Below are 25,923 nucleotides of genomic sequence, written 5' to 3'. Positions count from 1 at the left end.
ATATGGGACGTGACATGCGGGATCGATAGTTTTTGTATCTCTGTTTAACATGGACACACTTTGCAAATACAAATTAATTGACTCAAAGTTGTCATTTATTCTAGTATGTGGATGCATGATTGCTTTCATGAAGAGAAAATAACACAATATGCAGAATAAACATGATTAATCAGTTACATTTATGCATGAAAAGACTTTACACTCCTACAAACCCCCCACACGATGAAATATGACCCTGATTAGTTTTCCAGATCTCATGGCAATAATTATGTTCATGATTGATCTGTGGATGTTGTGTTCTGCTTCACCTTTTGTTATTGTGTTGTTGCTGTGTTGATTGATATGAGCAGCCTGGTGGAACACAAAGGATTCCATAAACATAACGAGTCCTGTGCCGTGATAATAACAATCTCATGGCACAGAGCTTCTTTGGAAGGGAAAAACACGGTGATGCATTTTATGAGGATGTTTTTTTAGTGTGGCAAATAAATTGTTCCTGTTCATTTTTATACACATTAGAAGGTTTCATCTTAACATTTCGGGGATGAAATACCAACAGCTTTCTCATTTTGTGTACAAAATATATCAAGTAGTTTCCTGCTTTTGTCAAGAGAATATATAGATTTAGTGGCACAGAGCTCATATCTTATATCTGATGTGTGTTTGTCCTTTGTTCTGTCTCAGTTCTGCAGAGATCAGGGACCCCAAACTTCAAATTCTGGGTGATGCGTTCAATGTCGTGCCGAGACTGTAGTTTTCCCAAACTTTTAGGGGAACGCATCATGAGCCACGATGCGTCACAATCAGTGTGTAGCTACAGGCCCTCTGTGTGTGCATGTGTGTGTGCATGTGTGTGCGTGTGTGTGCTCCTTTCCTGATGATCGACGCTGCTCCCCGGCATCCTATCCGCCATTTCCACGGCTCTTGGTTCCTCCCTCTCTCCTCCGGTCTTTGGTTGCCATGGCGATGACGTCAGGTTGCACCACCGCCTCTGCCCAGTAGACGCTCTCAGAGGCGGCGCAACGATCCCGGACACTTTTTTTGACTGCAGGGGAGCCGCCGTCGTCCCGTGAATCTCCAGGCCGCATCACTTTGTACCAGCAACCCTCGACTCTCATCTCGTCCATCCCGAAAAATGCGCGAAATTGTGCATTTGCAGGCCGGTCAATGCGGAAACCAGATCGGAGCCAAGGTACCTCACTCTGCCCTCTGCACGCCGTACACAGGCCGCTCACACCCGCACACAGGGAGCTTCAGGGGCGCCTCTCATCTCATCCGTCATCCGATCAACAAATCTTCATATTTTCACAATTTTTGATACATTTACCTTTGCGCGATGTAACGTTACTGAAATGTAAAACCCGCAGCCTGTTTCTCTCCAGATTAACACGCGAGGACAGATTTGCATGCGATTACGCAACAGCCCGGACAATAGCTGTGTACCGTGCAGCTGCGGGGTCATCTGGATACGTGGTGACCTTTGGGGTTTCTGCGTTGTTGCGTCGAGTTTTCCACGAAGTTAAATGCTCGATTGTGTATCATGATAACATTAATCTGCATTCATTGTGTATTTTCCTCCCCTCCCCCCTACCACACACACACACACACACTGTCCCGACCTACTCCCCCCCTTGCTGCCAGCTTGATTCCTCCTGGGACTCCTGTGTCTCTGACTAATGGACTCCTGTTATGACCCGGATTCAAGCCGACAATAAATAATCTGACAGGCCTAATTCATATTTGATCAGTTGTGGAGATGTCCTGTGTATTATGGCTCATTCTGTCTTTGTCTGTGTCTCCCTCCCTCCTGTTTGTCTCAGTTCTGGGAGGTGATCAGCGATGAACACGGCATCGATCCCACCGGCGCCTACCATGGAGACAGTGACCTGCAGCTAGACAGGATCAGTGTCTATTACAATGAGGCCACAGGTGAGCTACACTCTCAGCAGGACAAATGCAACACGCTGTTTCCCTCCCCCGCCTTTCTAGTGCTGCTGCTTTGCAAAATGATTTCCATAGCGAGTATTTACATCAGAAGCACCGCGCTAAAGAAGCTCCTTAGATTTACAAGTTCTTTGAAGCTATTGTTGGTGTCTTTGCCTGATTTCAGGTGGAAAGTATGTGCCCAGGGCCATACTGGTGGACCTGGAGCCTGGAACGATGGACTCAGTCAGGTCTGGGCCCTTCGGACAGATTTTCAGACCCGACAACTTTGTCTTTGGTAAGAATGTTGAGCAGACACACTTACCTGTCATCACATTAGAGCTGACGTCATAGATTTGTATGGTTAATGGTGCTTCCATCAGCTCAATGAACTGTGACTTCTTTGACCACAGGCCAGAGCGGAGCTGGAAACAACTGGGCCAAGGGCCACTACACAGAGGGAGCTGAGCTGGTGGACTCTGTCCTGGATGTGGTCAGGAAAGAGGCCGAGAGCTGCGATTGCCTCCAGGGCTTCCAGCTGACTCACTCCCTGGGTGGTGGCACCGGCTCCGGCATGGGCACCCTCCTCATCAGCAAGATCCGTGAGGAGTATCCAGACCGCATCATGAACACCTTCAGCGTGGTGCCTTCACCCAAGGTGTCCGACACTGTGGTGGAGCCCTACAACGCCACGCTCTCTGTGCACCAGCTGGTAGAGAACACAGATGAAACCTACTGCATCGACAATGAAGCTCTCTACGATATCTGCTTCCGCACGCTGAAACTTACCACGCCCACCTACGGAGATCTCAACCACTTGGTGTCTGCCACCATGAGCGGGGTGACCACCTGTCTCCGCTTCCCAGGCCAGCTCAATGCTGACCTCCGTAAACTAGCTGTCAACATGGTGCCCTTCCCCCGCCTGCACTTCTTCATGCCCGGCTTCGCCCCCCTCACCAGCAGGGGCAGCCAGCAGTATCGCGCCCTGTCTGTGCCCGAGCTCACCCAGCAGATGTTCGACTCTAAGAACATGATGGCTGCCTGCGACCCACGTCACGGCCGCTACCTCACCGTGGCTGCGGTGTTCAGGGGCCGCATGTCCATGAAGGAGGTGGACGAGCAGATGTTGAATGTGCAGAACAAGAACAGCAGCTACTTCGTGGAGTGGATCCCGAACAATGTGAAGACCGCCGTATGCGACATCCCGCCCCGCGGCCTCAAAATGGCAGCCACCTTCATCGGCAACAGCACAGCCATCCAGGAGCTGTTCAAGCGTATCTCCGAGCAGTTCACCGCCATGTTCCGCCGCAAGGCCTTCCTCCACTGGTACACCGGCGAGGGCATGGACGAGATGGAGTTCACTGAGGCGGAGAGCAACATGAACGACCTCGTGTCCGAGTACCAGCAATACCAGGACGCCACGGCTGAGGAGGGCGAGTTTGAGGAAGAGGGAGAGGAGGAAGTTGCCTAAACTTCAGCCTGTCCACCTGCCAAATCATGTTTTACCCCTGAAATCATCCCTTAGATTCCTCCTCATCTCACACTGAAGGGTCACGGTCATCTAGATCGCTGTTGTTTTAGTTCTAGACATTGGTAACTGATGCTAGTGATGCTTTTTGGTTTAACTGTTTTTGTGTTGTGAATGCACTGAATCATGTCCATCCTTACATCCATCCCATCATTGCCTTGCCAAGCTAAACAGCAAATGTAACTGTGAAGCCTTGAAATTGGAGAATGATTCAAATCAAGTATCTGATTAAAAGGCTAAGTAACTTACCTGTGTGTTTGCATTGATTCATTTTATTTTGGTTCTCAACCTGTGGGATGCTGCAAAGGGAACAGTAGAAACATGTTGTTCAGTAGATAAATGTACTTTTAGGAATAATGAGAAATTTAAGGTTTTAAATACCAGCAATGTCATTACGATATACAGTACAAAGTTTAATATCTTATCTATCTACAAATATTTCATTTGACAAAAGCATAGATTGTGTGCCACTGTAAAACATAATTACAATTACCAGTTGATCTGACAGGAAATGAGAAATTGCAAATACATCACTTAAATTAGCATAATCATATGTTTTTAAGACCTTCAAGTGTAAACAATGATTTCATTTAGCTTGATCAAATTTCCCGGTGTAACCTCATTTGAACAGCAGGTCTTGGTTGATGGTTTGAACAGACTCTTCATCTGCTTTCCCTTCAAATGCAGCGGACACATCCTCAGTCTCAGTGGTAATAGTAGTTGGTTTAGCTTGTGAAAGTAATTGATACAATAGCAGCTGGAGTCTACACAGGATGAGGCTGCAGTGAAGTACAGCACAAATATGGTAAATCAAATGGTATATTAGGCAGCTGAAAATGAAAACATTTCTAAATCAGACATCAGTGAAGGTAAAATACTGTAGCTTCTGTTTCATTTGAGCAGAATAATTCTCTGTGGGATATATAATTGTTAGAAATCCATTTGTTGCTTGAGGATTCAGCCCATCCAGTTTCATGCAGGAACCTTTGCTTGTTGAAATGCAGTGGTGAGTAAGTGAATGCATCACGATGTGTCCAGGAAATGTTTTTTTTTTCAGTTCAACAGTCAGCTGAACCTCGTCATACAGGAATGCAACCCTGCACGTGTTTACATCCCAGGTCCTCACAATATCTAATGTATAACGTGAACATAGAAGTCCAGAGGTTCAAATGAGTCTTTCTTCCTTTGGTAACTTGAGCGCATCTGGTGCTGCAACACTGTGCGTCCCCGACTGTTCCTCAGCACTGGGTCTGTACGTCCCCTCGGTCTGCCTCTTCTTCTTCACCACGAGGAAGAGCCAGGCGAGAACAGCCAAGACGATGGCCAGGACACCCAGCGTGACAGTAGGCGCGACAATGGCAGCAATGTTGTCTTCCTGCAAAAAGAGAAATTGTAAACTTTGATCCATTTGCCGACACTGGAACTACCTGATCTTACTTACTGAACGGAGCGTGAGCATGTTCACTTACATTGGTGCTGTTAGAGCGGGTGCTGCTTGTAGGAATGGTGGAATTTCCTGTGAACAAAGCAGAAACATCAGTAACGTAGTCACAATTACAAACACTGTCTCAAACGTGCCTCTCCATAGTTGGCTGAATGCCTTTGGCTGTATGTCTCTGCAGGTACAGGATATGAGTTTTCAAAGCATGGAGAAATGTATACAGCTCCAAGGAAGCCAAAGCTGTGCTAAGAGTGCTAAATGGTATGCAGTATATATAAACATATGCTACGTGTATAGATAGTATAGATCATGCCAACATTAAACATAGACTTTCTTTCTCAATTGACTTAGACCAAATTGACCAACTAATGAACTAAAGAATGGTGCAACTGGTAATTTTAAAGTAAAGTTGTTGTCCATTCAACTCCTGTACACATGTCAAGTAACTAACTATTCACTAGAGGCAGATTCTAACTAGTTAACTAGTATATTTCTAGGGAGCAAAGTAAAGCATTTACTGCTGTGCCATTCCAGTGCTTTCCCCACCCATGTTACCCATGGCCACCCATGTGAGTATTCAGTGACATAATGAAACTACATAGTAACTACTTGACCAGGAGGAGGAGGAGGAGCAGAGGCTCAGGAATGCAGCTTGTAACGCACTACACACAGTCAGCAGGGTCAATCAACGTGACCTACAGTACTTAATACTGACAAATTAACTTTTGCTATGTTATTCAATGTTATTTCACTACATTTGTTTCATTTGAATGTTTTATATTTGAAAACTGGAAACTCAACTGTGCCGTGTTTCAACTCTGTCAATGATTCACTAAGGTAAATAATAAACACAAGGACAAAAGTACACGTTGATAACACAAAGTGGGGGTTGGTGTTTCTGGTCAAAAAGGAGACGTTTACGTAAACTTTGTAGCACAGCAAGACACACACACAAGGGCACCTACAAAACGTTTCAAAGATAGAGCACAAATGACTTTCTCACTGCTTTGTGAGAGTTCACCTGGTGAATTTGATACGGTGAGATGGAATTCCTTTGTACATGAGATGAGTGATAAGTCGGAGACTGGATATAAATATACCTCTTTGTCATATGAATGGGAGCATAACCTTTAATGCCCTGGCTAGTACAATGTTCTTACAACATGCCGGCAAGCCTGTGCATGGTTCAGATTCTTTGAGTTAAGTTTGTGGTGGCAATTTCTTTATCAACACCTCTTAGTACCAACAATACTTCATTCTTAGTCTGCCGATGACTTTATTAAGCAATGGCCCATACCAAAGGCAGATCCCTGAGGTATGAGCCTGTACACCTGTTTGAGCACTCTTTTACACACTTAACAAACAAAAACAAAGCGATGTCATTGCATTAGTACAATGATGTCAGAATAAAAAGTGGACGTCAAACTAATAAGGTGTCGTCCTCGAACCAACAAAATAAAGTCATCTTCTAATATACAAAAAGTAATGTCAGACCAAAACCTGTGACTTCATTTCACATCATGACATGAAGGATGTTTGTCATTCACTTATAATCTCATTATGAAAGGTGTCATTGACAACATAAGGACACATAAGTTCATTTAAGCAACAACATAGCCTTATACATGCTTTATCAGAACATGTCTTACTTTTATATTTGTCCTTGCATCATGAAAGCAGCTGAGGAGTATATGTGTGTGTGTGTTTGTGTGTGTGTGTGTGTGTGTGTGTGTGTGTGTGTGTGTGTGTGTGTGTGTGTGTGTGTGTGTGTGTGTTCGAGTGAGTGAGTGTGCGTGAGTGTGTGCGTGCGTCACTCTGCCTGAATTTGAGTAGTCTTAAGGATGGTTTGTTTTGTGTGGGAGGGTGAGCATGAAGGGTTGGCGACTGACTCACCCCAGGCAGGATTACTGCCCAGTATCAGCAGTAAAACTCTCCCAACCAAGGTACCAGGCATGGCCGGCACGTCCCGAAGCATCTCTACCCTGGACCAGCAGGGCCGAGCGAGGCCAGACTGGCAGTGGGTCTGCGGGGCATCAGCTTGGGTCCATTTCACCAGGTCCAACATTCATTGTGTGGATTCATCAACCCTTTGATCAAATTATGATACAACTTCCTCAGATAAGCAGCAGATAATGTGGAGGCACGTACGGCCCGGTACAAGAGGACTAGAACATCTTTGACCATGCTGAAACTCATAATGCCTCCTTTCAAGCTGAGGTGGAGTTGGTCAGATAACAACAAATACAGTCACTGAGTCAAACAATCTGCCTGATGTTGAATCACCATTTCCTTTATTGTAGAGTTAAACCTGCTGAGGAGTCATAAGCTATTGATAGAACTAAATACAGATACTTTGTTTGTTTGGTTATTGAATTTTTTATTGTTTGCCTCTATATATTTTGATGTAATAAGAGACCCCTTAAAACTGTATATTTGACAATCATGTGTGAGAGACTTAAAGTATTTGTGTTGATTGTAGCAGTGATCTGTTGTTGTCATGTTCTTGCCATATGTCAATTTCGAATACAGGAGCAGGTGGATTGAAATTATTCACATGTAAAAATCCAAAAGCCACAGTTAAAACAGCAAACATTCAGTCTGTACTTTGATATTTTACTGTCCACTTAGTTATGACAGATCATTTATATTTAAAATATGAGCAGTCGGTTATCAACAGCGGCCACTGTGACACCTGGGAATAGAGCAGGGATTTCATAACGTCTCCACTTCTGTATTACAATGATAAACTAGTCCTCCTAAGTACATAATCGAGTAATGCATTATTCTGTAAAGTGTCTACATACCTCTGATCAGGCTGTGTGCATGTGATCCAAGCAAAAAGGAGGAATATCGAGCAGCTTAATTTCTCACGAATGAACGTTGCTTCCGGCTCACCTTGTCAAAACTGAAAAAAAGTGTTTGTTCCGTTGAATTGAGCAACGATCATCTCCGCACACTGAATGTTTGGCGTCTTATCTGCCGAAAGGAATCCGCTGCTGTGCGAGAGGCAACATCCCACACTGAGCCAGTCGCTGTTCCATGTAAAGCAGTTTTTTGTCTACTCTTCACATCGCCATTGGTCACATGATTGAGTCTCGTGTTACATTACCTGAGCGCAGTTATCCACCTGCAGCGCAGCACACAGATCCTCCTTTGTGCTGCGCCTTTACGCACCAAAGTCCAGGGAAAACGCGGCACTTTAGTAAAGCAGTGGACCAGACTCCATTCCTCCTATTACCGTTATAAACACTAAAAAGAGCACCTTGTGTTTTAAAGAATAACTCATTCGTTTTAGCAGTGTTTGCACATATTTAGTATTGGATCAATAATCTAAACTAAAATGTTCTAATAGTCCATCTGATGTTAGTTTGTGCTCTGTCCTGCTGAGAGGGCAGCGCTGTGTTTGTAATCTGTGGCCAGCGTTTACCTAGCAACCTGTTTGACGGTGGCATGAAATAGCGCCTCCGTTAGGTTTCATGTTTCTCAGCATGAGAGAGGAAATCAACATTCCTGAGATATTTGAAGGATGAATTCAGGCAGCCAGCTGGTCCACTGAGTTCTAATCCAAACCTAATCTCCCTCTCTGAGACGCACAGAAGGGGAACTTCGAGGTGATTTCGAGCCTCAGAAAGTTCACATTTATGCTGCGTAAGAGTGAGGAATTTTTATTATTTATTTCAGTCAGGGATTCATTTTTGTCGACATCATAACATCCATTTTAATACAGATACACGTTCCTAACTAACATCCCAACTATGAATTTGAACTACATATATTTAAATGTTTACCTGCCCCAAAATGGTTCAAGTAAATGTACCCAGAAAGTTAACAAACAATTCTCGTTCCTAGGTTGGGCATGACATTTTTTTAAGTCTTAAAAGTAGGACTGGCAAAAGGAATAGCATTAATATCCAACATAAACTGAATATATGGGATCGACAGAATGTAGAAATACTTCACAGTGCCACTAGGGGAAGCAAAGAGCAAATTTGCAATGTCGTCACTTTCGCTTGCCGTAGGCGCGGTGGATTGTGGGTAGGTGTAACAAAGCGGCGGGAGAGCGTTGTGTCGATACTGTACTAGACACTAACAGCTCCGGAAAGTGATTATAAATTCAGCGCAGCGTTTGTTTATTATCATTGAAGGAAAGCTGGAATTCCGCCTACGTGTGTTTTGCTTAAATAATAACGCTAACGCCGGTAATAAACACACCCCGTTCCTTGTTTTAGCGCCGCTTTTAAAGCGTTTCCCGGGAAATTGTTTTGAACCATTTTTGCTTTCGGCGAATCGTTTTTTCCTCTTCTACAGCGTCCGCAACAATGGCGAAGGTTCAGGTGCTGAATGTGGCGGTGCTGGATAACCCGAGTCCATTTGGAAACCCCTTTCAGTTCGAGATCACCTTTGAATGTATGGAAGCCCTGCCCGAAGGTAGGTCCAGTGCAGCGGCGCAGCGGCTGCTGTCATTTTGTGCCCCTGAGCCTTCTGTTGTTTCCGTCAACATATTGGAAATAGCTAACGGCTAAGTTAGCCACAGGGAGACAACTTTGATTGGGAAAGTCAACAAATGAATTAAAGTAAATGTGTCCACACGCTAAAATTCGCATCACATTCACCATCACATTCAAGGAGTTTCGAGTGCATTTTAAACGCCACTACACTCGACTCTAAAATTGCCATAGATGTTGAAAATGTTTCCAATATAAGCCACTTGGAAGAGATCAAAGAGATTGATTTGCTGTTGGTACCAAAATGTGCTTCTTATTCTTACCATAAGCCAGAAAAGGGTAAATTATTTTACCTGAGTCAGTTTATGTGTTTGAGATGATGGCATTTGAATAAATTAATAAATAAAACTTAAAAAAAAAAATTAAGCTTGGTCTTACTGGTATTATAATTTTCTGCTTTATCAACAAGCCTGTTGCATGTTCCATTTTATGTGGAAACATGGACTGAATTTATTTTCCTTCCTTTTGCTTTGTTTTTCTAGACCTGGAATGGAAGATCATCTACGTTGGCTCAGCAGAGAGTGAGGAGTACGACCAAGTCCTCGATTCTGTTCTGGTAGGCCCAGTACCAGCTGGGAGGCACATGTTCGTGTTTCAGGTGAGCTTATTTTTTTGAGTCACTAAGAGAAAGCCGGTCTCTGGCACTCATGTAGGCTCAGTGTTGGAGCTTAGTTCACAAATATCTCAGGTTGGTGATGGTTTAGTATGATGGAATGTGGGTCAATGACTGAAACTGTTGCTTGTCAACAGTAAAGTCCATCCAGGTAGGCAGACACACCTCACTAAGATGATATTCGATAACATAGCCCTCTGTGCTTTGTCATATAATCAATCATATCTGACAGTGTTCATTTATCCAAGAACTGAATGAATATCTTCATAAGTGGTCTGCTTTTTCTTTCAACAGGCCGATGCACCTAACACCGGCTTGATTCCTGAAAGTGATGCTGTTGGTGTGACTGTGGTGCTGATAACCTGCACATACCGTGGCCAAGAATTCATCCGGATTGGCTACTATGTGAACAATGAATACACAGAGCCAGAGCTGCGAGAGAATCCACCAGTCAAACCAGACTACACCCAGGTGAGATGTTGGTAGATCTCTGGATGTCCTAATGGAAACATGATGAGAATGAGGAAACATATTTTCAGGAGTTCTGAGTAAGATTCTGGTAATACTTCATGAGTTTTAATTGACAAAGCATTGGTCACACTCTTTTAAGAACAATGATCGTCATTGAACTGCATGTTCCAACACATTTTGAATTTTTTATACATACTTTATGCAGAGAAATAATCAATCAATTGTTAGTTTTATCGTGATGTCATAAAGGATCTTAGCTGTTTATGCCATATACACGTGCGTTGTTTGAGATAATAAAACGTACTAAAATATTGAGTTAGTGCTTGAATGATTTAAATAGCTTAGTTGATTAATATCCTTTAAAGATCTGAGTTATATATCACAGTATAAACTAAATATAAAAGGTGAGAGGCACGGAAGTTCCCTGATGAGTACATTTACTTTAATTTAAAATTTTTGTTTTTCACTTTCAGCTCCAGAGAAATATTTTGGCATCAAACCCGCGTGTTACCAGATTCCATATACACTGGGAAGGCAGCGCAGAGCGAATGGAAGACTGTGAAAATGTGGATCCTGCCTCAAACTCCATGCTCCCTCCATCCTGTCTCCCAGGCAAGGCCCCGCCCATGGGTCTGCTCCCAGATAACTCCATGGACTGCTTATAGGGACACCGTCTGCCTGAATGGTGATGACTCACAGCACAATCCCGACTTTTTGAAGAATGCCTGTGGACATTCTAGCGTTGATGTACAGAGGGCATTGCCTTACAACTGCCCCCATTTACCTGAAGCTCATTGTCAGACATAAACCCTCAGTTTGGGATTCATTTGGTTTTTGGTTCCAAGGAAGACGGAGCATCTGACTGGAATAGTAATCTGAATGGGAGGGGAGTTCTTTGTCATGACATTACGAGCAATACTGGAGTAGTGTGTTAACTCAACTGAAGTCCGTGGAAGGGAAAGTGGCGAATAAGAAACAGCGGCTGAACTGATCAACCAAACTGAACAAAAAAGCTGTGGTGTGATTACCTTCCTTCCTTTGGTTGATGCAGAATTGCTGTGTATCCATCTAATAGGGTTTCAGCACTTAAGCAATAGGCAAATAAATTACAACATTTTGCTGCCCAAGAATTTCATCACCTGCCCTTATATTTCTGTTTATCCTTTGGCACTTAAAACTTTTCCCATTTAGGTTGTGGATTTTTGATTTTATTATTTCACTTCTTTTGTCTGCTGTTTTGTGCTCAGAATAAAAAACATGGTATTTGTTAAAGTGTGTATAACTTTGTGATATTGGGGATTATGTTTTAGCAAACAGAATGGTTAATTGTTTTAGCTTTACTTGTTTGATAACATCAATTACAAAATCTAGATAATTTCTCTGAACACTATATGCACGCATTTAAATCTTAATCCAGGGCCAGATTAAACATCACAGAGTGGTACCACTGTATATCAAGTCTCTGTGAGTAGCCCCATATATTTTCACATTTTTACTAAAAATAGCCCTTGTTAACGTCACAGCCAATCACTGATCGGCAGGGTAGGAGGGGTGGCTAAGCTACAGGACTGACATCAAAAATGCTGCGCTGCAAACGGAAAGATGCTTAAAGATCCGCTCCTCTGAGCCGCTCCGTGCTCCAGGCGGGACGGGCTGCTAAACACAAACACTCAGTCAATTACGGCGAAAAGAGAAATAACTAATAGTTCTGGGCGTATTGGCGAGTGGCCAGCGTGAGGGGCGGGACAAAGGCCTCTGACTGACAGGTCACATCACCGTGCTGATTGGATAAACGTGTGAACAGCCAATCATCGGATGATTCGGTGTTTCGTCCTGCGTGTTCGCGGCCAATCAGCGTCGGCTGGGGGCGGGAGCCGCTGGATGGATGACTGGAGTTTCCCTTGCGGTCTGAAGATTAATGGAAGGGGGCTGTTGATTTTAGGAATCGACTATCAGATGGTCACTTCCAAGAAAGCGCCGCAATTGACGTCTGGTATTTGGAACGAATGGCCTCGTGTCTTTTTGATATAATCTACAGCGCCGCGAACATCAGCGTGTAACAGCAGCGCCACTGTCCGGGTCTCAGCTGAGGGGCCTGCTGGACTCACGGAGCACCTGGTTAGCTCGGGCCAGGAGGCGCTGGAAGCTAACGGCGACCTGCTCGTTTAACGCACGGAAAACCAGCGTTCGGACATAGTTCCTGCTCTGGATTTGGAATAAACACACACACTCCCGTAAGTGAAGGATAAGCAGCTGGCTTGTCGATTTTCCAGCGCTGGCTCGTAGATCGACGAGCTAACGCTTTCTAAGCTAACACCCCCCCCCCTCCCCTCCTAGCTGTCATTGCTAGTCCGGTTAGCCTAGCTGAGAGCAGAACGTTAGTCTGAACCGCAGACTGGCTGCACACTTAGGGAAAGCAGCGGAGAACCATATTTGCACACGAGTAAATAATGGTAGCTGTTAGCTAGGAGCTAGCTGTCAGCTTTCAACGGCCCGGAGTGACAGCGAGACCGCGCTGCCATCACCCAGAGACACAGAGGCAAAGAAGCTCGCCCAGGGACCCGCGATCAAGCTGCCATCATGGGCAACACGCCCACCGCCAAGAAGGGCAACGAGATGGAGAGCGGTGAGTAACACACACACACACACACACACACACACACACACACACACACACACACACACACACACACACACACACACACACACACACACACACTGTTTACTCTACGGCTCTGTGGGCTTTATTACGAGCTCATTTCCTGTTTCCCAGCGCAAAAAGTCACCAAACCCAGAGAGCACAGACACGGAAACACACCCAGCCTCTGTGTTCAGTAATGGAGGTGATAAGTGGTGAACATTTTGAACTTCTTCTGCCACACTGAGCTGTAATCCAGCTTCCCAACAGAGGAGCGCGTTGTGCCCAGCTCGTGATGAGGCCCCGGGCTGCTGTGTGAGGAGGACAGCAGCCTCACACTGCACTCAGGCTCCTCTGTGGCTCAGAAGCTTCTGAAAAGCCTCGACGAGCTGCAGTGAGATCAACAACTGAATGATGATGTTGGCTGCTGTCGAGTTATTTAGAGTTTTTGCACTTATTAAGAACACAAGAGTTGAGAGTTCCAGAGGAGGAGACGTATATAAACAACATGACTCCCTCCCGTCTCTGTTAGAGAGAGCGGAGGTCTGGCCTTGTTTTGCTTCTGGATGTTGTTGTAAACTGTGCGATGCTTGTAATGCACGGTGAATCCAAACCTGGAGTCCCACAGACTGTGTTTGACAGTAAGTGAGTTAGTTATCCAGAGTAGGAAGCCTGAGCCACCCGTGTGGGGTCATATGATGAGGTTGTGTGATCCTCTCCAGCAAGAAGTTGGGAGTTGAGGAGTCTCCTGAACATCATGTGATGAGCCGCCTTCATAACCAGAGCGTTTGTGTGTGTGTGTGTGTGTGTGTGTGTGTGTGTGTGTGTGTGTGTGTGTGTGTGTGTGTGTGTGTGTGTGCCTCTCACAGAGAAAGAGATGCCCAGCCTCCCTGTTAACGTGGACCAGATCATACAATTATCTTTAAATATTAGGCAAAAAATATTACCACATTTACTGCAGATTGTTTTTTTTTAATGTTATGTTTCTTAATAAATGTTGGTAAACTCAGTCGGGTCTCTTCTGTAGCAGTCAGGGATCACTGGTGTAGAGAAGGACTCCAGAGGACACTGTGTAGTGTTTTCATCCATAACACACCGTAACGTTCAAATGTCCACAGTCTGAACAGGTATTTGTGAGCCGAGCATCAGGTTCTTGTTGATGTTTGAGAGTGGGTGTGAAGAGCGGCCTCCAGGCCCTCTGTGATGGTAACCACTGGCTTGGACCCACCTTTTTTTTAACTCTCAAAAATGTATGGAAATGGAGTTATTAGTAGTTTAGTAGTAGGAGGTTTGCACAAATGTCACAGTTCACATCCTCATCAGCTTGATAACTGTGGACCCTCCCCGGTCACCAGAGATAGGTCTGCACACCGCGGCTCTAGAAGCCCCACACCAAGGAACAATATTCTCCACACAGCGGCCCAGAGTGTTATGGACAAACGTGGCAGCTCAGTTTGAGGTTGGCAGTGAGTGCTTTAGGTTTGATTCAGGTGCGCAGAGATGATTTCTCCTGACATTCGCAGCTTGGAGAAGTGGAGCGGAGAGCAGTGGCAGTAATATGCACAGTTAAGTTCAGGCCCACAGGAAGAAGCAGGGCGGACGGACAGGCTGAGCTGCAGCAGGAAGTGGAGGAGCAAGGAAGGTCCAGCCCAGCCGAGGCTCCGCACAGTTCATCATCGCCACTGCACTGTAAACTAAACACAATCGACTTGGAGTCTTCGCAGTTAAGACTCGGGTTGACGTCACTTTCTGGATTTTCCCACCGGCTCCAACCTCTTTGGACGGACTGTGGTGTTGAGACTCGACACAGGCGCTCGACTGCCTGCCTGCCTGCCTGCCTGCCGCCTGGCACCATGTCTGTCCTGCACAGGCTGGCGGGGCGGCTGCTTCACCGTGCGGGCCCCTGTGTGGCAGAGGAGGGCAGACGCTGGCAAACCCAGGAGGAGCTGGAGGCCTGCAGCTGGAGTGAGTTTGGCTTAGGGGTGGAGCCCGGGGCCACACTGGGCCCGACCTCGAGGCTTTAGGGTGTGATTGTTATAGATTCGACAGATATCAGGTATTATTTTTAGAAGTGTGTGTGTGTGTTACTAAATTTATCTCCTGACCTGATGAGTGATCTTTCATCCTGGCGGACTTTGGTTGTATTGGTATTTATGGCCTGCAGCCCAGAGTTGCGTGTCTGTACACACACGCACACATGCAGGACACACACACACACTCTTGTTCAGCCCGCTGCTCCTCCGTAATCTCCTGTTTATTGTATACCAGCATTGTTGAAGGTCCAAGGCAGATATTTATCAGCGACTTTGGAAGGTGCACAGCTCAACATTATCAGCACCAAACTGTTCCAAAGTTTGTTTGAACAAGCTCCTCGTGTCACCGTCCCTCTCTGCTGTACAGCTTTAGGAGCTTAGTGAGTCTTAAGAGGTGCAAGGCCGTACTCTTCATACTCTTCATACTCGTTTGTATCCCGTCTGTTTAAATTGGCAAACGTAAAAGTGTGACCCTGTCAAAGTGCAGCTCACTCCGACTGTTTGTTTGGTTCATGTTTTGCTTCCTTCCACATGTGTTGCTATGGTTCCCTAAAGGATCACGAGTGTCAGCCCTGTGATTGGCTTCATGAAGGCTTGTATATGTGGGATAGATAGTGTTCAGTTTGGGTAAAGGCTCCATGCTGGAGTGAGGATTGGGGCATAATTCCTTTTTGCCCCCATAACTAAAATCCTCAGACATGCTTATGAGGCTGAGGTGGGAGGTTGTGCTGACACGCCGGCTGACAACAGATTTGAAATGCAAAATAAATCGTGTGTGTGTGTGTGTGTGTGTGTGTGTGTGTGTGTGTGTGTGTGTGTGTGTGTGTGTGTGTGTGTGTGTGTGTGTGTGTGTGTGTGTGTGTGTGTGTGTGTGTGTGTGTGTGTGTGTGTGTGTGTGTGTGTGTGTGTGTGTGTGTGTGTGTTCCCCATTATTAATAATCATCTTTATGAATTATAATATGATTTGTGTTATTGTATTTGGGTCCTATTGGCTTCAAACTCAGTGGGCAAAGGTGTTTCTACCTGCCGAGGGACCTCACAGGGTTTTCCTATCCACGTTTGAACCAGGGGTCACTGGTGGAAAGTGTCAGAGTCCAAACAGATGAGGGAAGATATTTAACAGAATAGATCCTGGTTACTGTAAGATAAAGAGTCCATCCTGAGATCATACAGCAGCCACACAGAGGATTTCTGTGGCCAGTGTGTAGTAATGATAGCACACACAAACACGCGTCCTGAACTCACACGGCTATTTAAAACAGAGGCAGACGGCAGAACGGCCTTGATGACAGTTCACCCGATCCTTCACTGAATGGGTTTGTAATGTAACACGGCAGGATTCACACTAACTTCCCTGTTGTGGTTGCAGCTGTGTGTGTGCGCTCTCTCTGATTGACAGCACAGGGTTGTAAACTCGTAGGCAGTCTGAAAAAGGGCCCTGTGTGGCCTGGGACCTGGTTTGGTGCGACATGTCGGTCAGCAAACCTGAATATAACCCCGCTGTTCCCTCGTCTGACCGGGCCATCGACGCCCAGGGGAGAGATGTAGCATTGATTTCTGCCGTATCGATCCAGGGCGCTGGCGTGACACACCGGGGTGTGTTCGGGCTCTGCTAGAATCTCCAGGCAGCCACTTTTCTGTCTACCAACACCCAAATCCACTCCAAAGTTTGAGCTGCAGTTGTGACGGCTGTTAAGTTCAGCTAATAACAGAAAGTCTTGGTTGCTTCTATATTTCTGTTTCATCTGGAGGGCCATTGCTGAGGCCTAGTTTTTCATAGGACTTCCTCTTTGGCTTAGATAATTATAGCGTCCAGTGTTGTAAGCCCCTCCCCCTGGTGATCTTCCCCCTGTTTAGATCAATAGAGTGTGTGTGTGTGTGTGTGTGTGTGTGTGTGTGTGTGTGTGTGTGTGTGTGTGTGTGTGTGTGTGTGTGTGTGTGTGTGTGTGTGTGTTTTGACATGAGAGGGAACAGCAGCGAGAACTTTGTGTGCAAAATAAATATTGATACAAAGCAGGCAAGAGTCCAATTGATCTGCGAGCGTAACGGGCGCTGCACTCTGTCAGGCTGCCTGCTGGACATGGACACTGCTGTCTCACAGTGACCGACACAGGAAAGACTGGAGGACACTACGCTGCCGCCCAAAGACCCAGGACTTGATTTCTGTGGATAAGTGGGGCTGCTGATGTGATCGGATTGCTCTCAGGGGGGAACAGGTCATGAGTCAGTGGCTGTGAGGAAGAGGCCGAGGAGGAAGAAGAAGAAAAGGAGGGAGACTTTGCAGGGCCAATGTGTGACAGGAAGAGTTCCAGAAGGCATGCAGGGAAGAGGGAGTCGTCCTCGCGCTCTAGTGACCCGGGGTCACGCCCGGCGGAGGCCTCGGCAGCAGAGGGGCCCGCGATCGTCCCGGATGGTAAGAATATGGGGCTAGAGAGAGAGAGAGAGAAAGAGAGAACCTGCAGCCGCTGTTCATTTAGCTGCTGAACCTCCGTCTCATCCACCTCCTTCCCCTAGACAGACTCGGATCATGATCATGTTCCCGTCATAAGTTCCACATGTGGATCTCGCTCGGGTTGGAAGTGGGAGTTGCGCAACTTTCATGGGAAATGTTTTCTCCCCGGTGAGCGCTCTGGTTCTGCTGCTCTCTGTGGGAGCAGCAGAACCCTCGACATGTTTATGTGAACTTTGCTCTCTGGCGCTGCTGCTGGCTCTCTCTCATCCTATTGTTGAAACCTCTGCTGCTCTTTAGAGAATTGGCAGGAAACTGCAGTGGTTGGAGCTCTGTGCTGCAGCTCTATGCTACAGCTCTGTGCTGCAGCTCTGTGCTGCAGCTCTGCTCTAGTTGTGAGCGTATGTGTGTGAGGCGGGTTGAGCACACTCCATTTGAGTGGCAAGTTAAGATGCAGTATTCATTCAGTTCTTCAATATTTTATCAACTAGAATAGTTAAAAACATATTTTTAAGAATTTATGCCTTTTATTTAAAGATTTCAGTCAGTTCAATTTTTTTTAATCATTTCCTCCAAATCTGAATGATCCAGTAATCTGGCCTCTGATGTTTGCTGCTTGAGCCTCACGTTTCACTATTTGATCCTCATATTCCAGCTGCTTGATCAGATTAGATCCTAAACCCCTCCCTTTTTCTGACGTGTCCATTCCAACAATCGAAGCGGGCAAAATCTTACCAATACATAAAACAGCACTTTATTGAGCAGCAGTTGTGCGTTTGTAACCTTGAGCCACACTGACAGAAGCCATAATGGCAGAACACCGCTAGGAAGAGGAATGAGGAAGGGTTGATTATCTGCATGTTCCCACAGAGCGCCGTGATTAGCTCCATAAAGATAAGAGCTGAAACATGACACACACACACACACACACACACACACACACACACACACACACACACACACACACACACACACACACACACACACACACACACACACACACACACACACACCTACCTGGAGGGGAGAGTGTGAGTTGAGTCCGGTCCCAGGTGCTGTGATCTAAACATTACCACCTGTCCGTTCAAACCTGGAGGATCTGTGGCTGTGTGTCATAAAAAAAATCACAGATCAAACAAGCGAACAAGTCCACTGGGCGGACGCGCTCCATTTTAATACGCGTGTTACTTTGAAATGTTGTGCGTGTCCCCGGAGGCAGCGTGAGCATGCGTGTGTCACCGCAGGAAACGCTGCTTTGCACATCGGGGCTGATTTGCATCAGGTGCAGTTCCAGCGTCAGGGGGAAACGTTAGACGAGCAGCCGACCGCGGGACTTTCAGTTAGCGTCAACACACGTGAGGTCACGCCCGTGGACGTCTGCGTCACTCTATTGTCAGGACGTTTGAAAGAAACACAAGCCCTCGGGGGGGGGGGGGGGGGGGGAGAGAAGGATGTTTGTTTATGTTTTGAGACCGCCATTTTCCCTTCATTTTGGTGGACTCATTGATTCAAGACAAATCTGTTTCCCCCCTCCCGTTCCCATCCTCTTTCATCAGCTTTAGTTGTTAATGTGTTTTTAATAGCCAGCTTGCAGGCGTCTGCACGTCCTCCTGCGTCCCAGACGGCTTCTCGGCCTGAAGTGTGTGTGTGGGCTGATGTGCAGCAGGTGTGAGATCCACCTGCTCCACTCAAAGTCACCTTGCACTTGGCTCCTGTCCAGGGTTTGTCATGTATTTCCACGCAGCCCCAGTAATGTAACTCCCCGCAGAAGCACGCACACGCACAACCCTGTTAGTTTGACACAATGCATTCTAAAACAAGGTGCAATTAAATAAGATTATTGTTCACATCCTTAATCTGATCTGGCAGTACAGCAGCGTGTTGTCTCTGGCTTTGTTCCTCGCAGATATAGAGGCCTGTGTGGTCCATGTTGTGTTTGTGTGTGTGTGTGTGTGTGTGTGTGTGTGTATATATTACTCCAGCATAGTGGTGTGACATCACATCAGGTTACACGGCGTCGGGCGGCTGGAGTCCATAACTGCAGGGTTGAATTACAGCGCTGGAAAAAGGTGTTCAGGGGTGGAAGGGAGAAACGGTTTCTCATGACCCCATCAACTCCTAAGTTTATGATTGAACTTTAGTATTGGTGTTGTTCTCATGACCACCACTAGGCCTTCATCCTCCATGTTTGCCACCGTGTGTCTGGATGCAAATGAAGAGGACATGTGACTCCATCTTTACTCGAGTGTGTTGGTAAACAGTCGTGACGTGATGGATTCATTGATAAGACTCGGATTCGTTTGGAGTTAACAGTTTGAGCTTATTGATTATCTGTCCATTGATTTACACGCCCCTCCCTCCCCCCCATGTTAAACCCCTCCCACGCGGGGGAAAGAGGTCAGTCCATGCTAAGGTCACGCTCACAGAGGGCTGCTGTGCACTCAGACGTTACCTTCTCCATTTCATGCCTCCGAGTTCTCCTCACTCGTGGAGTCATGTGAAGTCTCTGGACGCGCTCCTCTGTGACAAACGTCCCTCTTTCTTTGTCTTCTCCAATTTGCAGCCGTTGAGACTGTTTCACTGTCTAACCCCTGTTCATGTTTGTCTCCTTACAGTGAAGGAGTTTCTTGCCAAAGCCAAAGAGGATTTCCTCAAGAAATGGGAGAATCCAGCACAGGTGAGAGCAAAAGGAAGGCATGAATCCAGCTGCTTCAGGTGTTCACTCATGTGGGGGGGTCACGCCCAAGAACAACTCATTCCCCTCCTCTTCTACAGGGGGTGCTGCGCCCTCTGCTGGACAAGTGGGGAATGAGTTTTATGTCATCATTAGCCAAAGGCCTTTTTGAACATAGACGCAATGAACAAACGCCTGGTTTGACATTGTGGCTTAATTGAGCTAATATGTTTTGAAGTGTGTGTATATTTAGGCCCCTTTGTGGTCGATGTTGCGGTTGTCTGACTCAGATGTTCTTCTCCCCTTCAGCAAACTGCGGCGTTGGACCACTTTGAGCGTTTAAAGACCCTAGGCACCGGTTCGTTTGGTAGAGTCATGCTGGTTAAGCACAAAGAATCGGGCCAGCATTACGCCATGAAAATACTTGACAAACAGAAGGTACAGTACTCCCAGTCTTTACTGCCTGTTGATAGGTCGCATCAGGTCGGTCAAGGTTGAATTTTGCTTGAGGACAAAGGTCTTTACACACTCAAAGGACCTGAACAGCCCCGGGACCTCTGACTAAGACACACACTGTTTACTAGCAGTCCTCCATTTTCCTGTGTCTGATGTATGTGAAAGTCATTTACCCAACCCCGGCTCACCTGACTGAGCTCCTGCCCCGCTCTCTTCCAGGTGGTGAAGCTGAAGCAGATAGAACACACACTGAATGAGAAACGTATCCTGCAGGCTGTCAGCTTTCCCTTCTTGGTGCGTCTGGAGCACTCCTTCAAGGTGACGCAGTCAGACACACACTCTCCGTCTCCTCCGCACGCTCAAGTCACCTCCCGCCTGTGCTGACTGAATCCCTCTTCTTCTCTACAGGACAACACAAATCTCTATATGATAATGGAGTATGTACCAGGCGGAGAAATGTTCTCACATTTAAGGAGAATTGGTAGATTCAGGTAAGTGACTTTGGCTGCTTGCTGGTGGACGGTGACAGTGACGCGCCCTGACTGAGGTATTGACCCGCTGACCTGTTTTTGCAGTGAACCGCACGCCCGTTTCTACGCAGCCCAGATTGTACTGACCTTTGAATACCTTCACTCGCTGGATCTCATTTACCGAGATCTGAAGCCGGAGAACTTGCTCATTGACCAGCAAGGTTACATACAAGTGAGAAAAGTGCACATCATCACTATTTGATTGGGCTTCAAAGCTTCAAAGCTTCAAAGCTGCTTGTCAGTCTCTGGTCAGCGCTCACAGCCATGTACTCTCGTCTCTAGGTAACAGATTTTGGATTCGCAAAAAGGGTGAAGGGCCGAACCTGGACACTCTGCGGGACTCCGGAGTACCTGGCGCCAGAGATCATCCTCAGTAAAGTACGTGTTCAGCTCAACCTCGCCACAACGTTGTACACCTGTGAGTTTGTCCTCAGGTGCTGGTCTGAGCGTCTTCCCTCTCTGTCCGCAGGGTTATAATAAAGCGGTGGACTGGTGGGCGCTGGGCGTGCTGATATACGAGATGGCTGCCGGCTACCCCCCTTTCTTTGCTGACCAGCCGATTCAGATTTACGAGAAGATTGTATCGGGGAAGGTGGGTGCACCCGAGGCTTTGCTTAAGTAGTCCGGGATTGATTCCGGAGATTAGTACGACACGGCGTTTAGCGTTTTCCATCTCACTCAGCTACTGTACCCCCCCCCCCGCAGGTTCGCTTCCCCTCCCACTTCAGCTCCGACCTGAAGGATCTGTTGAGAAATCTGCTGCAGGTGGACCTGACCAAGCGCTTCGGCAACCTCAGGAACGGAGTCAACGACATCAAGGGCCACAAGTGGTTTGCCACCACTGATTGGATCGCCATCTACCAGAGGAAGGTAAGGAGGCCTGGAGGGGTTTGATCACGGAAGACAGTCGCTGTTTGGTGATTCAATCAACTCTCTGACGTTCATTGTACCCAAACTTAATCCCTTCAAATGCAAATATCCATCTTTTAATCTCCTCACACACGCTTTGCTTGTCCCGTGTGTTCCAGGTGGAGGCTCCCTTTATTCCCAAGTGTAAAGGCCCCGGCGACACGAGCAACTTTGACGACTACGAGGAAGAGGAGATCAGAGTCTCCTTCAACGAGAAGTGCGCGAGGGAGTTCGCTGAGTTCTAGACGCCGACCGGGAGTGGTGGCGAGAGACGGGGATTTAGAGAGGAAACGGGGGTCCGAAGGGAGGAGGAGTTAGGGTGGACTGCTCACGTGCTTATTTGTAATGACGACAACAATGTAAAATTAACCCCCGCACCCCCCACAACCACCACACACACAACCCCCCCCCCCCCCAAGCGGAGAGACAGGCAAAGTGACGAATGATCCAACAGAACCAGCAGTGTTGCCTTTTCTGATTGTTTCTCAACTGTTACCTTTTCATTTGATTTATCCCTCTATGCGTGTGCGGCGGGGGCTCGAGGGGAGAGAGAGAGAGAGAGAGAGAGAGAGGGCCAGAGGGCGAGAGAGGGCGGGTGGGTGCGGGGTCATGGCCGTTCAGATAGTTTTGTATCTTTCTGAAGGCGTAATGACACGTTTTCAGCCTCTCCCAGGTTGAGGCATCGATTTTCCGCTGAAGGTACGGAAGCCGCTAAGCTCCTTTTCTGTTATGTTTGTGTGTGTGTGTGTGTGTGTGCGCGCGCGCGTGTTTGTGCTTTTTTTTTCGAACAGGCCCTCTTCAAAGCCACAAGCAAAAGAGCGACCGTTGTTAACTTGGCGCCCCCTCGAGTCCCCCCCCCCCACAGCCTCCATCCATCTTCTCCATCCAGAATCTGTCCAAGCAATACCAAGTCTAACAGACGTGCCTGTCATAACGCCAACTGGTTTTTGCGAAACGCCGCGTGGAGCAGCATGGGTGCAGAGGTTTAGGCTCCTCCCCTCACCGCCCTCCTGCCCCCCCCCCCCCCCCCCCCCCTCCACTCCCCCCTCGCGGCTCAGAGCTCCACTCTCTCTGCACCCGCCTGCGTTCCCGGGCTAGACGATGCATTCGCCGCTTGCTTGCAGCTGGAGCAGCAGCGGCGGCGGGCGACCTACCGACCGACCGACCGACCGCTTTGATTGGAAGCGAAAGCGATTTATCACGGCAAAAGTCATCTAGGTCTTAACTCTTCTTTGGAACCCTGTGAGAAAATGGTATACATGAGCTCTGCATTTAAGTCTGTCTTTCTCTTAGCTGAATTTATTAAGAGTGTTTTAAGAATCCTATTGGTGATCATTTTGTCCTTTTTATGTCGATCTCTGTGCTTGTGTGTTATTTAGTGCCGATGAGTGGGTTTAAACAGCTGTGACTCAGCAGCGACTAACATTGTGGTCACACTCCTGACTATTGTTTATTTAATTCATAGTACATTTATACATGTATATTGATATATATATATATAAATATATATATGATAGAAAACGTGAACTACCCATCTTTTCCATCGCTCTCTCTCTCATGGCTGTGAAGCTGAACTAAGAATTCATTGACTATACATTTACCAAATTTGCAAAACTGACAACACTGCAAAGTTTTCTGTATGTAACTATGATGGTGGTGGATTTTAATACGCAAAAAAAGTAGCAAAATGTTTCAACAAATTGTGCATGTTATTTTTGTACAATATCACTTTTAAAGAGACGGCAGACGACGGGGTTCATGTGTGTGGAGGTACCTGAGGTCGTGGAGGACGTATGTGTGTGTGCGCGCGTCTGTGTGTGTGCGCGTTTGTGTGCGTGTGTTCTATTGGAACAGGCTCAGCAGCTCCGTTTGGAAGCTGGAACCAGATGCAGTGGGACATCTTGGGCTCCTCTGGGCTCCGTTCATGTTTCACTTACAGGGCGGCTGTTTGCCCATAATTGTCACACGTCATCAGTTCTCACCTTAGTCCCCCTCCCCTCCCCCCTCCTCCCCTCTCTTGTACATACCCTTACCTTCTGAGAGATTCGCAGTCTTACCGAATTTTTGGAGACTGTTGGAGTGTTTTGTTTCCCATTTTCCAGCTTTGTGTATAACAAATTAAACTAAGGAAGCTCTCTCAATCTCAAGCTGTCCCCTTGACTTCCCTTTTTGCCAAGTTTATTTCTGTGGATGCAAGACAATCGCAGTCCCAAATCCTTCCGCTGGTTTGCCGACTGAATACATTGTTTTGGTTTGATGAAGGATGTATGCTTTCGCCCCCCCTCCCCTCCCTCCTTCCATAGGCCCTAGGTGCTAGACTCTGTCCATCTCACTAAATGCTTTCTGTGAATTGTTTGATGTGCATCAATCTGTCATAAAGTCTTGTAACATAACTGATTTTTGAGAATGTTTGAGTCAAAAATGATACCGGTGAGCTTCAGTAATTACTTTTGGCAGTGTCTTGATGTAATTGAGATAAAAATGCAGGATGACTTTGAATGTCTTGAATTGTCTGGAGATGTTTCACTGCTGTTTGGAAACATGATGTGTATTTTCTAGGATACCTGTTTCTCTAATGAGCTTGGTTTTTCTTGCATGTAGTAAAGCAAAGCGATGGCGAGAGACACACACACACACACACACACACACACACCCCCAGACCTGTGGCACGCGCCAGAAACCGCCCGCGTTTCTACAGCCGACAGTGTGATTGCTATTTATCCTTTTTGGTTTGTTAGAGCGTCACATTGGACAGTGGAGTGGATCACCAACCGACTCGTCCAGTCTTTCGCAAAAAACAGAAGCACACGCCACAAAGTTTCAAAAGTCCCACTTAAAAGTTATCTGTGCTAGTTTGTATTAAGTGGAACATTTAAAAATGCAATGTGATGTTTTGAAGAGAGCACATGTAATATTCTGGGTCTAAACGGCTAAATCATGAGTTGGCAGGGTGGAAGGCGAAGCCGCTTGATCCATTTGGGACACGGAGGACATCAGTGTCTTTGTCAGTCGTCTTTCATTCTCCTGTCAGCTAAACACTATTAACCTCTCTGTGCTCATTGACTTGTTCTCCCGTTTGTCTTCACTTTTCTTTCACTTTCCACACACTCTTCATTCAGACATCACACTTTTTACATCTGAGATGTTTTGCGTTCATATTTTCTAATTGTATTTTCAGAAAAATACAAAAACACAAAAACAAAACATTACTCTTCCTCATGACCTGGGTACAGTGATTGTGTAGTCTATTGTACCTTTTGGGAAACAATACTGTATATCCCTGCCTTTGACAGTCTTAACTATCTTACCCTCTGGAGAACTTGACAGATACCCTTAGAACACAATGAGTATGATTAAAAAATATATACATAAAGTAATATTTTGCAAGATGTATCATTCCAATAAAGTTTTACTTGTTAAGACAAACATCTCTGGGTTATATGTTAGCTCTTGTTTATCTTGTACAAGGACACAAGATTAGAGAAGGAAATTAATGTTTTTATGAACTGAAATCCAAGGAAGATCTTCTCTTATGGCGATTTGACGGCTACATTGCGGGCTCAGCTGGTGGACCATAAGGTTTGGTAGGTGATGGTGGATGTCAGCTTAAATAGGAACATGTGGCAAGCAGGAGTGACTCAATGCTGTAGTATTTTGTTCACACTGTCACAGTTGCACATCAAACCCGGTTCCCTTCACTACTTTTGTATCAGTATCAGACATGTGGAGGACCAAGAGGAGCCAACACAAAAG

General features: G+C 46.4%; 4 protein-coding genes across 6 annotated transcripts; 3 read left to right on the top strand and 1 right to left on the bottom strand.

Moving 5' to 3' along the window:
- Positions 1–988: 988 nt before the first annotated feature.
- On the top strand, positions 989–3,658 carry tubb4bl (tubulin, beta 4B class IVb-like). The gene is made up of 4 exons (XM_076144181.1): positions 989–1,192; positions 1,821–1,929; positions 2,111–2,221; positions 2,337–3,658. Exons 1-4 carry the CDS (start codon positions 1,136–1,138, stop codon positions 3,392–3,394), a joined length of 1,335 nt encoding a protein of 444 aa, XP_076000296.1. The 5' UTR covers positions 989–1,135; the 3' UTR covers positions 3,395–3,658.
- A 193-nt stretch (positions 3,659–3,851) lies between these two features.
- crb3a (crumbs homolog 3a) lies at positions 3,852–8,305 on the bottom strand. 2 transcript variants are annotated; one of them, XM_076144180.1, is made up of 5 exons: positions 8,002–8,305; positions 7,697–7,797; positions 6,786–6,979; positions 4,921–4,967; positions 3,852–4,826 (listed from the first exon to the last, which is right to left on the bottom strand). In XM_076144180.1, exons 3-5 carry the CDS (start codon positions 6,955–6,957, stop codon positions 4,617–4,619), a joined length of 429 nt encoding a protein of 142 aa, XP_076000295.1. In that variant the 5' UTR covers positions 6,958–6,979; positions 7,697–7,797; positions 8,002–8,305; the 3' UTR covers positions 3,852–4,616. The 2 variants fall into 2 exon arrangements, with proteins under 2 accessions (XP_076000295.1, XP_076000294.1); XM_076144179.1 differs by lacking the exon at positions 8,002–8,305 and having other exon boundaries at positions 7,697–7,995.
- Positions 8,306–8,922: 617 nt separating this feature from the next.
- asf1ba (anti-silencing function 1Ba histone chaperone) lies at positions 8,923–11,747 on the top strand. The gene is made up of 5 exons (XM_076144395.1): positions 8,923–9,091; positions 9,201–9,320; positions 9,880–9,995; positions 10,305–10,481; positions 10,955–11,747. Exons 2-5 carry the CDS (start codon positions 9,212–9,214, stop codon positions 11,144–11,146), a joined length of 594 nt encoding a protein of 197 aa, XP_076000510.1. The 5' UTR covers positions 8,923–9,091; positions 9,201–9,211; the 3' UTR covers positions 11,147–11,747.
- Positions 11,748–12,335: 588 nt separating this feature from the next.
- On the top strand, positions 12,336–24,954 carry prkacaa (protein kinase, cAMP-dependent, catalytic, alpha, genome duplicate a). Of its 2 annotated transcripts, none has more exons than XM_076143972.1 (10): positions 12,336–13,107; positions 20,217–20,278; positions 20,585–20,713; positions 20,951–21,049; positions 21,140–21,222; positions 21,307–21,433; positions 21,544–21,639; positions 21,731–21,853; positions 21,967–22,131; positions 22,290–24,954. In XM_076143972.1, exons 1-10 carry the CDS (start codon positions 13,062–13,064, stop codon positions 22,413–22,415), a joined length of 1,056 nt encoding a protein of 351 aa, XP_076000087.1. In that variant the 5' UTR covers positions 12,336–13,061; the 3' UTR covers positions 22,416–24,954. The 2 variants fall into 2 exon arrangements, with proteins under 2 accessions (XP_076000087.1, XP_076000086.1); XM_076143971.1 differs by lacking the exon at positions 12,336–13,107 and adding an exon at positions 17,174–17,565.
- The last annotated feature ends 969 nt before the right edge of the window (positions 24,955–25,923 follow it).

This window comes from Genypterus blacodes, unplaced genomic scaffold (assembly GCF_046128005.1).
Source record: "Genypterus blacodes isolate CSIRO-AG114 ecotype Tasmania unplaced genomic scaffold, CSIRO-AGI_Gbla_v1 ptg000028l_1, whole genome shotgun sequence".
Taxonomy (NCBI): Eukaryota; Metazoa; Chordata; class Actinopteri; order Ophidiiformes; family Ophidiidae; genus Genypterus; species Genypterus blacodes.
This window is presented reverse-complemented; position numbering and strand designations above follow the sequence as displayed.